Source organism: Blennius ocellaris (genome assembly GCF_963422515.1).
Source record: "Blennius ocellaris genome assembly, chromosome: 21".
Lineage (NCBI taxonomy): Eukaryota > Metazoa > Chordata > Actinopteri > Blenniiformes > Blenniidae > Blennius > Blennius ocellaris.
In genome coordinates, this window is record NC_137670.1 from 1,730,449 (window position 1) to 1,745,034 (window position 14,586).

Genomic DNA, 14,586 nt, shown 5'->3' on the forward strand with positions numbered 1-14,586 from the left:
CAGAGTGTATATTTAGCCCGTCTTTCATCAGCCTGCTATTCCCACATGCATTCCCAGTGGCTAAATCGAAAATGTGGACCAGCTCTGTGCTAATTCACACATGTGGACTTATTAGCATTGCCAGTGGCGAGATTTTCTATTATTGCACGTGTCTGTCACATACTGGAGTTTTCACGCCGTTCAAATCCTGTTAAGTTGTCAGTGAAATGAGACACAAGTGACCAAAGTTTACTCGTTTCTCTGCCTGTTTCCCCACAGCGTGTTTCTGAGGACGAAGCCAGTCTCATGGGATAGCCATGTTTTGTCTCCATGACAGCTGTATCACCCAGCCCTCGCTGCAGTGACCCCCCCCCCCCTGCAACGGCTAAGGATGCTGGGAAATAACGAGCACTTTTATCCCGGTCAGGATGACAAAGATGGGGAGGATGAGGAGGAGGAAGAGGAGCAGGGAACAGAAAACAGACACGAAGGAGGTGGCCGTGAAACGGAGAACGGAGAGTTAGAGGGTCTGGGGGAGCAGGAGATGACGGGAGGACGGCAGTCCTGGGAGGGCAAAGGCGGCGAGGGGACGAAGCCGGCGGCCATCGTGGTCGGCAGGCAGAGGGTGGACCGGCCGCTGAGGCCGGGCAACCTGGCCAACCGGGGCATCAACTACATCTCCAACCTGGCCTCGCTGCACCACCAGGCCGCCTCCAAGCAGCAGCAGCAGCAGCAGCAGCAGCTCTTGGCGGCGAAGAGACGGGCGCTGATGGAGCGCAGCATGACCACAGTGGCGCCGCTGGAGGACGTCTTCCTCACCATGATGGTGTTTCGTATCGGGATCCCCGACATCAAGCAAACGGTAAGCGCTGCCTCTTCTGCGTCAATCAAACTCATTCAATCAGTCAAACTTTATTTCTATAGCCCTTTACAATCACCTAGTGGCGTCCAAAGTGCTCTACAACAAAGCTGTATATTAAAAAAAACTAAACAAAATACAATACATTAAGAAATAAATACGAGAATAATACATAAAAACAATAAATAAAACACAGGTGCTGACTGTGGGAGGTGAAGCCTTCCAGAGATTCATAAAAACAGAGCATACAGAATAAAACACACTGCCCTAGACGGAGTTAAAAGCCAACTTAAAAAAAAGAAACTCACGGAGGGTTTCCACCCGTACAGTGCAACCGAACTCCGTTCAAGGAAGTTGCGCAGAAGAAGAAGAAGAAGAAGACCCACATGGAAAGAACCTATATAAACATATATGTTTTAATATAGGTTTTGATATAGCTTTTTAATATATGTGACATATATAATATTGGCCGTTTTCCTATATTATATGTGCATATATGCACACATATGTACACATATGTGTACACATATACAGGTACTTGTATAGGTACATATATGCACGTATATATGTGTGCATATATGTACCTATATGTTCTTGCATAATTGTGTTTTAGTTAGTTCTCAGTTATTGCCTTGATAATGTATGACAGTTGCCAATGAGAGATATATAGGGTGTGTGTGTGTGTGTGTGTGTGTGTGTGTGTGTGTGTGTGTGTGTGTGTGTGTGTGTGTGTGTGTGTGTGTGTGTGTGCGTGTGTGTGTGTGTAAATAAAGAAGCAGTACAGGAGACCTATATGGCCTGTATATTCACATATATGCACCTACATTTTGCCTATATGTGGCATATATATGCATGTATGCAGCATATATATTGTCATATATGAGCATATATTGTCATATATGTGCATATAAACTGCTTATATGTTTCATATATGCGCATATATCCTCATATAGGTTCTTTCCATGTGGGGAAGAAGAAGAAGTGTCGGGTGTTTGCCTCTGCACTCACAAGAAGCTCTCAGTCTGTCAGGCTAGCAGCACGGTATCGTAACAACCGTCCCTCACCGGCCGGAGACTTTCCAGACGAGGAAGTCGTTCCAGCAGAGTCTCGCTCAGATTACTGCCCCAGAAAGCAAAAGCTTCTGTTTTGACAATCTTAACTCGGAACGCAATCGAGTTTCACGCCAGTTGAAGATTTAAAGTCGTCCTGCGTTTGCATGACGGGACCGTTGCTCCTGTATGTGCGAGAAGAAAGCAGAATGAAGCCTACGAATGTTATTTCTGTGTCCGTGGAGGAGCGAAGGTGGAATCCTCTGCAGCCAGTCCCATCACATTGATGCAATCTTCCTAAAAGCAGCAGTCATGAGGAGCCCATCCCGGTGATTTGTTCTCCGCTTTCACAACGAGAAACCCCCTCAAACCCCTTAATGTTCCTCTTCTGTTCAGCAATCCTCTGCTCCCTCTGTGTCTTTAAGCTTGATTTACCTTTTCTCATAAATACTCAGACGAGCCAAGCGCCCTCCAAAGCTTTAGGTCGACGAATTAAAACAATTTGAATCGGTTTTTTTTGCCGCAGCGCCGATTTCGTATCTGTTTCAAGTTAGTGTGTGAAACGAACCCAGGGGTGTTTTCTGCAGTGTTTCGAAAACCCGTCCATCTGAACACGCCGGCTGCGATACGACGGCCTAACGTAGCTGACTGGTCCCCCCAGAGGAAGAAGAAATCAACACAGACTTGACGTGTAACATTCAGTCGCACAACAACATGGCCGAGGTCAGGTCCGTCGTAAATTACTGAAGTCTGTATTAATTCACACAGCTGCTGTCAGCGGCAGGTGAGAATTGGCCAACCCACACTAAGTGCATCCAGGTGAGAACTGGTGTCCACTGTCACAACCCCCCCCCCCCCACCACCCCCACGTCTTCATTTCTCCGTCTTCAACTCCCTGAACATGCCGACTGTTCTACATGTCAGCTGATCTGCCCTCAATACAGCAGTAATTGCTAATTATCTAATAGGGTTTTAATGAGTTTGGGGAGAGCTGCTGAAGTCTGACACTCTGGAAAAGGGAAGGGATGTGTGTGTGTGAGGCGCCGGTGTTGTTCTCATACGAGCGTCACGTTGGGCTCCCGGCACCCCGAGACCCCCCCCGGACCCCCCGGACCTCGCAGCCCAGTCGTTATCGAGCCGGAACGAAGGGAGGGCGTGAATAGTGGGAGCTGGTTAGAGGAACCCAGGGAGGAAATGAGTGTGATGTGCAGAGGGGTGGGGAATAAATAAATAAACAAAGAAAGAAGGGGGGGGGGGAGTTAAATATACGTCGTATAAATTGTTAATCCTGCTCGCTGAAGGTCTGAATGAGACGAATTCTGCCGGAGCGATCCGAGGAAATCCTCGATTGTGTGAAACGGAACATTGGGGAGAGAAGTGTCGGTGTAAAATACAGTCGACATTACATTACCCTTCCTTCCCAGGGATCAGACACTCCATCGCTTTTACACACACACACACACACACACACACACACACACACACACACACACACACACACACACACTCATTGGCATCATATGGTTTACCTCCCCGGGACCACCAAGACATTGCTACGGCAACGGGTGCCTGCCTCCACTAATGAACCGGTTGCCATGCCAATACAGTTGGCTACAGTATCAAATAGTGCGTCCTAGTGGGGGTTAGGGGAGGGAGGGGTGGAGGAAGGGATGGGGGGGGGTAGGATGAGGAAAGTGTGCTGAGCTGTGCAGTTTCACGATCCGTCCTGTGAAATGAAACAAAAGCACGGATGCACACATCCCATTCTGGCCACCTACCTTAAAAAGCTCACACTCCATTATGAACGACAGAATATATATATATATATATATATATATATATTTTCTCGTCGGGAAAATGGAATAATATCTGCATGCACAAATCACTGTGGACTCTAGTTTGGCGCACCGTGCACATGGATAATACATCCAAGGTATTATATTCTTTGTGACCATTGAGCCCCCAGAGAGGGTAACACACACACACACACACACACACACACACACACACACACACACACACTGAGATGCTAAATGTTTCCCCTGCAGACTAGTTATTTCCTCTCCCCGTGAATTATGGAGCAAGTTTTTATATTTTCCTCGAGAAAATTTGGAAAAGACATAATTGTTACCTCTTAGATTTAAAAAAAAATGAAAAAGTGTTGGCTATAGCCTGCAATCTAAAGAAAGACTAAAGGGTACAGCCCATGTCATCTCATTTCCACGCATGTGGCAGGTGATCAATTATTTAAAAGTAATGAATTCATATTCTGCACACAGCACTTTCTAATACATCCATCATTCAGCTGGTGATGAATCCGTTACAGTAAAATACAGTTTGCAGGTAAATTTAACCAACCCGACACACTAACTCTAAAAAAAACCTGTAAAAAATCAGACACGATTGAATTAGTTGTTGCACTTGGAAGTAAAAGTGTAACAAGCTGCAGACGGAGGTGAAGATTTGAGGTTATGGTCGAAGCCTCCAGAGCAGATGTGAATGGGAAGACGTTTACCTGATCTCCGTCTGGTCTCTCTGCGTTGTGTGTGTGTCAGAGGTGTCTCCAGTTTGACCAGGACTGCACGGTGTGGAACGCCAAGCAGCAGATCGTGGGCTCCCTCAGCGAGTCGCTGTGGGACGCCCACAACTACGGCCTCTTCCAGCCGGCTGGAGAAGGACGCGACGCCAAGTTCCTGGAGGAGGAGCGGCCCCTGCGAGACTACGCACAGTCCTTTGAGAAAGGGGTTCCTTACTTGGAGGTATGGCGGCGGACGAACGTGACCCACTCTGGGACTTGAGTGTTGCATTAAAAATCCAGGCTTGGTCAGATACCGTGAAGGTCTGTCAAGTTTCCCGCCAAGTCTTAAATGTTACGTTTGGTTAATTTTATTTAATTTAATTTAATTTAATTTAATTTAAAACTATTTAAAACTATTTAAAACTATTTGATTTAATTTAAAACAATTTAAAACAATTTGATTTAATTTAAAACAATTTAAAACAATTTGATTTAATTTAAAACAATTTGATTTAAAACAATTTAATTTAAAATAAAATAATTTAATTTAAAATAAAACTATTTAATTTAAAACAATTTAATTTAAAATAAAATAATTTAATTTAAAATAAAATAATTTAATTTAAAATAAAACTATTTAATTTAGAATAAAATTATTTGATTTAAAATGATTTGATTTAATTTAATTAATGCATGATGTAATCAAACTTTGCTGTCTGGCTCACACACAATTCTACTGCATGCAAGTGGAGGAATGGACTAAATGTTCCAAGGCAAAGGAAAAAAACAAACATTTACTCAGCTATGGCTAGTTTGTGACGCTTTGCTCTATAAAATCAAATTGTTATCAGTATTTCTTTTTATTGGTTAGAATAGTGTAATGTAATGTGGCCGTTAGCATTTGTGCACTTCCACATGATCAAATCCAGCTCTCACTGATAAAAACATTTGAACATCACATTATTGTTCATTACGATTTCAAGTAGGGATCCACCGATACCACTTTTGTAAAGAATGAGTACAAGTACTGACATTTAGCTACCTTCTGATATCAAGTACTGACGCAAGTACTTATTAAATGCCATTAAGCCTAATTCATACTTCGTACGCCAACAATGCATGAAGGCTATGCGACACAGGAAGTCACATGATACTCGCTGGGTTATATCAGGGATTTTTCACAGGAACAATGACAAGTACTCAGCGAGGTGTCAGACCTGAGACCTGATACTGGTATTGGTGCATCCCTAATTTCAAACAAGCTGAAAGTTCTGATAAAAATTTCCATTCAGGCGTTTCCAGAGACCGTCACTGCGACACCGTCTCAAAACTTGTTCTTAACTGAGTTAAACCGCCTCAAAACGGGAGGCGCTTGCAGAGAAACATATCAAAAGTTCTGCCTTTATTAAAATCCCCGTGCCCAACGCAGTAAATGAACTCTAAATGAAGTCTTTACAAAACTGGATGGACTTAATTGCATTTTGTTCATTATGCAACCAGCAAAATTGCATTACATCCCTCCTATTTTTGGTGAGACGTGAGACAACGGTCAGGTTCTCTTGCTTGTGGTATGACTGTGTCACAGCGCCCTCTGGTGTCCGGCTGCTGCAAGTGCCGCTTCGCTGGGTGTGGCTGGAAAAGCGTCCTGCACTCAAAAGAGTTTGGCTCCAAATCAAGAGCGTTTGCATTTTTTGACAAGGATCCCGATGAGAGCATGTCTGCGTACTCGCGACGCCTCGTAGCTAAATATTGCTCCACAGCGGAATGTACGGCATCCAGAGGGCTCGCTAAAATAATACCACGACTTAATAGTTACAAGATGCGAGATGTTCCTGTCAAAAATCATTTTTCTCTCCAATCACACACGTCTGTAAATCTCCTGCAACACTGATGAGAATCTACGTTTTTGAAGTTTCATTCTCATACTTTTAAAACGACTGCATGACTTCTAAGTTAGTAACTCCAGGAAACATTTGTCTCATTGAATGTTGTAGATTTTTACATCATGAGGCCGATGACTCTGTTTACGTTCCCTCGATATCTGAGGCGTGACGCATCATCTGCTGATTTACTCGCCGCCACAACGCGGAACTGACGTGTCGACTAACAGGAGCCACTTCAGCTCAAGCACTCTCATATTTTAAATGGGTTATATTTCACAACTCTCGAGTTTTGGCACTAACACACAGTCATTGATAAATCACAATCACTTTTTCATTTTCACAGCTGTTTTTTGTTTTTTTTTATTGTTTTGTTTTTAAAATGCCGTCAAAGTGGAGTTTGATAAATACTTACTAATAACACACATTTGCACTCTGGGCCACTAAATAAGAATAACATTTACAGAAGGATGTGTGCAATAAACACACAGTTTCTAGAACCCTCACATAAATCCTGCTTGTCCTGCTAAATGTTTTTTATATCAACCAGATTGGATGTATTAGCTGTGAAATGTTGTAAATTATATGTAGGAGCATGTCGTACATAAGCGCCTTCTGTGTAAATCGCCTTGTATGGACATGAATTGCTTTGCTGTTTGAATATAAATATAGAAATGAGTTGGTACACAATCATAAACCTTCTATATTAGACGATAAAAACACACAGAATGGCCCCGGGGAGCCTCTCCGCTACGACAATATTTACATTTTCCGGATAATTCATGCAGTTATTGCAGCGGATGTGTGGGAGAGCGGCAGCTGCTCAGATTTGGTCGATGCTTTTTTTTTTCACGCGTACGTTTTTTTTCTGGTCTGGTCTTCAGTTCCGGTACAAAACCAGAGTGTACAAACAGACCAACCTGGACGAGAAGGCTCTGGCCAAGCTCAGCACCAAGGTACCGTCTCCTCCTCCTCCTCCTCCTCCTCCTCCTCCTCGTCCGTCCGTCCGCCTTCAGCCCTGTTCACTCCCTTCCCTCCCTGCGACCTTCAGGCCAGTCTGAAGAAGTTCCTGGAGTACATTCAGACCGGAGCGCTGGAGAAGATCGTCAAAGTCCTCGATAAGGGTCTCGACCCGAATTTCCACGACCCCGACAGCGGAGGTGAGTTTCTGACCGTCCGACTCCCCCGGAGCCGCCGGATGATGTTAGAAGCAGCCTGAGAACCGTCTGAGACGTTCAACCTCTAACTGTCCTTGACCCCCCCCTCCTCCCCCCTTGACCCCCCCTCAGAGACCCCGCTGTCGGTGGCGGTGCAGGCGGGCGTGTCGGCGGAGGGCGTCAGGGTGCTGGTGCAGGGCGGCGCCCACCTGGACTTCAGGAGCAGAGACGGCTTCACGCCGGTGCACAAGGCCGTCCGGGCTCACAACCACGCTGGGCTGCTGGTAATACCTGGGGGGGGGGGCGGGGGGGGGGGGCTATGTCTTTATTACAAAGTAAAAGCACATCAGAATAAGTGCCTCTTCTTGTAACTTTGGAATGAATACCTGATCACTTCAGCGGGTAAAACTTGACTGAAGGACAATTCATTCTGATTGTTTTAAAACATTTTCTTTGATGCTCGTCACTTTCGATGTCGTGTTACGATTTTAGACGTAACTTTAATTGCGTGACGACGACAACAAATGTTAAAATGTGTCTTTTCCCGATAATCCAGGTGTAGAGACACAGAAACACGAGCGTTGTGTGGTTTGCGCCCGGTGTCTTCCAGACCCTGCTGTCCCTGGGCGCCTCCCCAGACTACAAAGACGGCCGTGGCCTGACCCCGCTGTACCACACCGTGCTGACCGGGGGGGACACCTCCTGCTGTGAGACCCTGCTCTACTACCGGCCCGGCTGGGGACGAGGGACGAGGACGGCTGGGACGAGTCCCATCAGGTAGTCCGGGCGTCTTCGGTTTCCCGCGTGGTTTCATTCATGTTCATGTTTTCACGTCAACTACCTCCGTCAACCCCCCCCCCGTCTTGTCCCTTGGTCGTGTCTCGTGCCGTCCCCCTCTTCTCTCACGCCGGTCTGCCTTCCTCAATCGCCTCTCCATTTTCTCTCTCCTTCCTCCCCTCCTTCTCTCTTTCATAGCACAGAGATGAAGAGGAGTTTGGAATGGAAGAAATCCATAAGGTAACCTCCACCCTCCACCCTCCATCCTCCACACCTCCAACCCTCCACACCTCCACCCCTCCACCCTCCACCCCCCCACCCCTCCAACCCCTTCACCCCCCTCCACCCTCCAACCCTCCAACCCTCCAACCCTCCACCCCCCCACCCCTCCAACCCTTCACCCCCCCTCCACCCTCCAACCCTCCACACTCCACCCCTCCACACCTCCACCCTCCAACCCTCCACCCCCCACCCCTCCAACCCCTTCACCCCCCCTCCACCCTCCAACCCTCCACACCTCCACCCCTCCACACCTCCACACCTCCAACCTTCCAACCTCCAACCCTCCACCCTCCACACCTCCAACCCTCCACCCCCCCACACCTCCAACCCTCCACCCCTCCACCCTCCACCACTCCACCCTCCACGACTCCACCCTCCACCCTCCACTTCACTGTAATGTAATTGGTCCCGTTCAGAAGGAGCAGTGATGGAGTCTCTTGTCTCATTGCCGCCACGAGCGCGTTGCATCGTCGCGTCTCTGTGACATTCAGGGAAATTCGCCTTTCGAGCCGCGAGCCGGTTGTCATGGTGTTTTATTTTGGTTTTGCCATTGCTCTGCGTTTTCCCTCTTTACTTTGCATGAATCTTGCGATATTTTAGACCTCGCGGATACAAATAAGAGAAAATCTCTCCGACTGCTGAAAGCTTGTCCCGGTTGTTGTAATGGGGTTTTGTGGGGTTTTTTTGTACGTGTGTGTCTTTCTCACCTCAGCGCAGCGTTTTCAGCTGATGGGGCGACGTTAAATTTCCACGTGAACGTTTCTCTTTGTCTCTGTTTCCACCTCATCATCTTTCACCAACAACCACGTCTTTGTTTTGTGTTAATATAACACTGACTTCCTTCTGAATGACTCCACGGCGCTCTTGGCGTCACAAGGCCTGCCAGAACGGCTTTGCACAGCACTTGGAGCATCTGCTCTTCTACGGGGCCGACGCCGCCTCCCAGAACGCCTCGGGGAATTCTGCACTCCACATTTCCGCCCTGTACAACAAGGTGAGCACGGCGGCGGCGGCGGCGGCGGCGCCTCGCGTTGAAGTCGACCGCCGCGTTAATGACTGTTGTCCTTTACGTCTCCTCGTGTAATGACCAGGAAAGCTGCGTGCGCGTGCTTCTCTACAGGGGGGCGAGCAAGGAGGCCAAGAACAAACACGGTCAGACCCCCTTTCAGGTAAACTGGACCCAGGAGTGCCGTTTGAAAATTGAAAAATGCAATTAATGCAAGACGTAGAGGAATAATATCTGTGTCTGTTTGCTTGTAGCTGGCTGTGATGTCGGGTCACTTTGAACTCGGGGAAATTATCAAAAACCACAAAGATTCGGACATTGGTAGGTCCGTCAAAGGTTTACCGTATTTTCCGCACTATAAGGCACCTAAATACCTCAAATTTTCTCAAAAGCTGCCAGTGCGCCTTATATATGGAAGAATTGCTCTACTCGAGACTGCTATTTGACAGCTGAACAACCAGAAGCTTTTATTTTGACAACTCTAACTTGGCAACTGGATCTTCAGAGCGGACGACACTCCACACAACACCTTCATCACTCATGGTTGCACACCAACATTCTAACAAACCAAAATAAACTAGATGAAATAATGACTCCCTAAACTGGGGGACAAAAACACATAAACACAATCAACACAACACCAAGCCCAACAACAACCCACAATAACCTCCAACAACACAAAACATGAATTCCCATCATGCCTTGCATCCTGAGCTCCTCAGTGCAGCCGGTAGCTGCAATGAATTATGGGAGTTTCTGTTTGTGGTGTTTTAAATGCAATTATTGGGGGTTCTATTTGGTTTGTGGTGTCGGTAATAATTGTGTTGTGTTGTGTTTTTGTTGCTTAGTTCATGTAGTTTAGTTTATTAGCGGTAGTTGTAAGTTGTCAACCAGCAGTGAAGAAGGTTTTGTGTGTAGTGTGGTACTGGCATAGGCTGCAGGTAGGACTATCAAAATAAAGTGTGCACCTCTCTGGGTGTTAGAATCAGTGGAAAATGTAACCTAATGGCTTTGAGCTATAAAGGTTGCTGACCACTGGTCTATTGCATGCGCCTTGTAATGCGGTGTGCCTTATATATGAACAAAGTTGTAAATTATGTCAATCAATGTAGGTGCGCCTTATAGTGCGGAAAATACGGTACTCTGATTTCTCGTACTTGTCTGCCTCGTGTTTCCCCGGATTCCTCTTGAGAATTTACCGACGTCCCTTGTTTTCACTTCCTAATTGTCCCTTTCTTTTTTCAATCCCTTCACGTCATCCCCCGCTCCTCCTCCTCCTCCCCCCCCTCCTCCTCCTCCTCCTCCTCCCACCACCTCTCACGTCCTCAGTGCCCTTTTTGGAATCGCCCAAGTTCGTCCCCAAGCGAAGAGAGAGTTCCCACACGCTGCCTCTCCCTGCACTGCACTCCCACCCCCTCCTGCGTGCAAACAGTGATAACGTGGTGACCCAGTCCGACCCCCTGGCCCTGCCCATCAAGGCTGCCACCAATCCCAACCCGGGACAGGTACTGCAGATCGCAGGGCGGTTTTCACCCTCCTGCAAGATCTCTTGTGACATCAGATGGGGTTTTTTCCCCCCCTGATGTTGCTCAGCTTTAACGTGTTACCGGACGCGCCCTGACACTCCTGTCCGCGGCGATGTGTCCCTGCAGGGACAGCGCCGGGCCTCGGTAGGTGTGAGGAGCTCCAGCAGCCCCAGGACCCGGACTCGTTCCCCCTCCAGGGGTCGAGGAGGCCAGAGCGACACGGAGGAGAGGCACCGGCAGCCACGAGGCAGACAGGGGTGAGGAGGAGCTCCAGCTCTAGTTATTTATTTATTTGTTTGTTTGTTTGTTCATGTCATGCCATTTCACAATATATATATATATATATTTGTCATCCATACATGAAGAAAAAGGAACAGAGAGAAGATTAATCTTGTGTTTTCTGTTCCTATTAGCAACTTTACAACAAAATCAAATCAATGTGATTCCCCATCGTCCTCCCCCCCCCCCCCCCCCCCCCGACTGTGATCCCCCCCCCCCGACTCACCAGGTCACACAACATAACAAAAAACAGCCTTTTGTCTTACAGTTCTACAGTTACAGTCAATTATTTTAACATTTTTTCATCGTCTCTCAGAAGTTTCTCTTTGTACATTTTCTTAAATTTGTAAAACACTTAAACAACATTTAAATTCCACACTTAAAGAGTTCCACAGTTTTACTCCATAAACAGATGGAAGTTTCTGTTTCAACAACGTCGTGCAAACATTGTTCTGGAAATTATATTTTCTCCTCTGGCAAACGGTTTGTGCAACAAAATAATTTTGAACATCGTTTGGCAATTTTTCTTGTTTTGCTTTCCACATAATAATCAACATTTTTAAGTCGACAAGGTCCTTAACTTTAAGAAGTTTATTTTCAATAAATAAAGGATTGGTGTGTTTTCTATAATCTTTCTTACTGATGATTCTAATTGCTCTTTTTTGCAACAGGACTGAGGGCTTAGTGGTACTGGTAGAAGTATTAGTGGTACTGGTAGAAGTATTAGTGGTACTGGTAGAAGTATTAGTGGTCCTGGTAGAAGTATTAGTGGTCCTGGTAGAAGTATTAGTGGTGCTGGTAGAAGTATTAATGGTCCTGGTAGAAGTATTAGTGGTCCTGGTAGAAGTATTAATGGTCCTGGTAGAAGTATTAGTGGTCCTGGTAGAAGTATTAGTGGTACTGGTAGAAGTATTAGTGGTCCTGGTAGAAGTATTAGTGGTACTGGTAGAAGTATTAGTGGTACTGGTAGAAGTATTAGTGGTCCTGGTAGAAGTATTAGTGGTCCTGGTAGAAGTATTAGTGGTGCTGGTAGAAGTATTAATGGTCCTGGTAGAAGTATTAGTGGTCCTGGTAGAAGTATTAATGGTCCTGGTAGAAGTATTAGTGGTCCTGGTAGAAGTATTAGTGGTACTGGTAGAAGTATTAGTGGTCCTGGTAGAAGTATTAGTGGTACTGGTAGAAGTATTAATGATACTGGTAGAAGTATTAGTGGTACTGGTAGAAGTATTAATGATACTGGTAGAAGTATTAGTGGTCCTGGTAGAAGTATTAGTGGTACTGGTAGAAGTATTAGTGGTACTGGTAGAAGTATTAATGATACTGGTAGAAGTATTAGTGGTACTGGTAGAAGTATTAGTGGTACTGGTAGAAGTATTAATGATACTGGTAGAAGTATTAGTGGTCCTGGTAGAAGTATTAATGGTCTTGGTAGAAGTATTAGTGGTCCTGGTAGAAGTATTAGTGGTACTGGTAGAAGTATTAATGATACTGGTAGAAGTATTAGTGGTACTGGTAGAAGTATTAGTGGTCCTGGTAGAAGTATTAGTGGTACTGGTAGAAGTATTAGTGGTACTGGTAGAAGTATTAGTGGTACTGGTAGAAGTATTAGTGGTACTGTTAGAAGTATTAGTGGTACTGGTAGAAGTATTAGTGGTGCTGGTAGAAGTATTAGTGGTACTGGTAGAAGTATTAGTGGTGCTGGTAGAAGTATTAATGGTCCTGGTAGAAGTATTAGTGGTCCTGGTAGAAGTATTAATGATACTGGTAGAAGTATTAGTGGTGCTGGTAGAAGTATTAATGGTCCTGGTAGAAGTATTAGTGGTACTGTTAGAAGTATTAGTGGTACTGGTAGAAGTATTAGTGGTCCTGGTAGAAGTATTAATGATACTGGTAGAAGTATTAGTGGTGCTGGTAGAAGTATTAGTGGTACTGCTAGAAGTATTAGTGGTCCTGGTAGAAGTATTAGTGGTCCTGGTAGAAGTATTAGTGGTACTGCTAGAAGTATTAGTGGTCCTGGTACAAGTATTAGTGGTACTGGTAGAAGTATTAGTGGTACTGCTAGAAGTATTAGTGGTGCTGGTAGAAGTATTAGTGGTGCTGGTAGAAGTATTAGTGGTACTGCTAGAAGTATTAGTGGTCCTGGTAGAAGTATTAGTGGTGCTGGTAGAAGTATTAGTGGTACTGGTAGAAGTATTAGTGGTACTGGTAGAAGTATTAGTGGTGCTGGTAGAAGTATTAGTGGTCCTGGTAGAAGTATTAGTGGTACTGGTAGAAGTATTAGTGGTGCTGGTAGAAGTATTAGTGGTGCTGGTAGAAGTATTAGTGGTACTGCTAGAAGTATTACCCCAGACTTCAGCACAATAACTGAAATAAGGGAGAATCATTGAGGAATAAATAATATTCAACAGGCTACAATCAAACAAATCTCTAACTTTATATATAAAATGCCGATACTTTTGCTGATTTTTCTTTTTACATAATCAATATGAGCTTTCCAATTAAATTTTTCGTCTACACCACCTAGAAACTTAACGTCCTTGACTCTTTTTATAATAACTTTTATACTTTTTAATACTTCACATTATCAGTTTTGCTGTGATGACTGAAAATCATCTAGTTAGTTTTGTCCCCTCTGATGAGGCCCCGTCGGTTCATCCGCCAGCGTGGACTAACCCGTGGGGTTGTGAATGTGCATTGTTTTGCACAACAAAGGGGAAATCAACAGGATATTTACAGCCACAAGTTAGATTTTTCAAATGTCACGCGGCGGTACAATCGCTCAGCGTCTTTAACTTGGTGATAAACGGTACGAGACCACAGCGACGCTGCCGTCAGGCTCAGGCCAGCGAAATGCCACTGTCAGCATGTTGACCATCAGACAGAGGGAGACGTGTGGACGGCCGCTGTGTTTGATTGTGTTTACTCTGTAATTCCGTATTTCGCCAACTCCAAAGCCAAATACGACGCGCACCGCGATCCACTTTGCTTTGCAGTGAACGGAATAATTAACAACGGTTCTGAAAGTGAACATTTTTACGATCCCGGAGCAACGGATTCTTTAAGAACGATCGTCTGAGAACATCCGTCATGGATATATTTAAAATTCTCCATCTGACCAAAGAGCCACAGCCAAATGTTCCAGGTAGTGAATAATCACCGGTCGGCTCCATGTTGGATTGCAGTCTGGGACAAATGCATTGAGAGAACATGCAGACACACATTAACCTTAAAGTATGTCGACTTTGTATTGTATGTTGCCGTGTTATGTGTATTT

The 14,586-nt window shown here is 45.4% G+C and overlaps 1 protein-coding gene across 1 annotated transcript in view; it reads left to right on the forward strand.

The window, feature by feature from the left end:
- Nucleotides 1-370: 370 nt before the first annotated feature.
- LOC308145738 (SH3 and multiple ankyrin repeat domains protein 1-like) overlaps nucleotides 371-14,586 on the forward strand; it is a gene marked incomplete at both ends in the record, with an annotated part of 32,078 nt that continues 17,862 nt past the window's right edge. Inside the window, 13 exon segments of the mRNA XM_080517266.1 lie at nucleotides 371-841; nucleotides 4,443-4,646; nucleotides 7,170-7,241; nucleotides 7,337-7,445; nucleotides 7,575-7,726; nucleotides 8,053-8,170; nucleotides 8,173-8,219; nucleotides 8,418-8,459; nucleotides 9,379-9,495; nucleotides 9,593-9,670; nucleotides 9,762-9,828; nucleotides 10,837-11,012; nucleotides 11,160-11,290. Coding sequence (XP_080373392.1) covers nucleotides 371-841; nucleotides 4,443-4,646; nucleotides 7,170-7,241; nucleotides 7,337-7,445; nucleotides 7,575-7,726; nucleotides 8,053-8,170; nucleotides 8,173-8,219; nucleotides 8,418-8,459; nucleotides 9,379-9,495; nucleotides 9,593-9,670; nucleotides 9,762-9,828; nucleotides 10,837-11,012; nucleotides 11,160-11,290 — 1,784 coding nt within the window.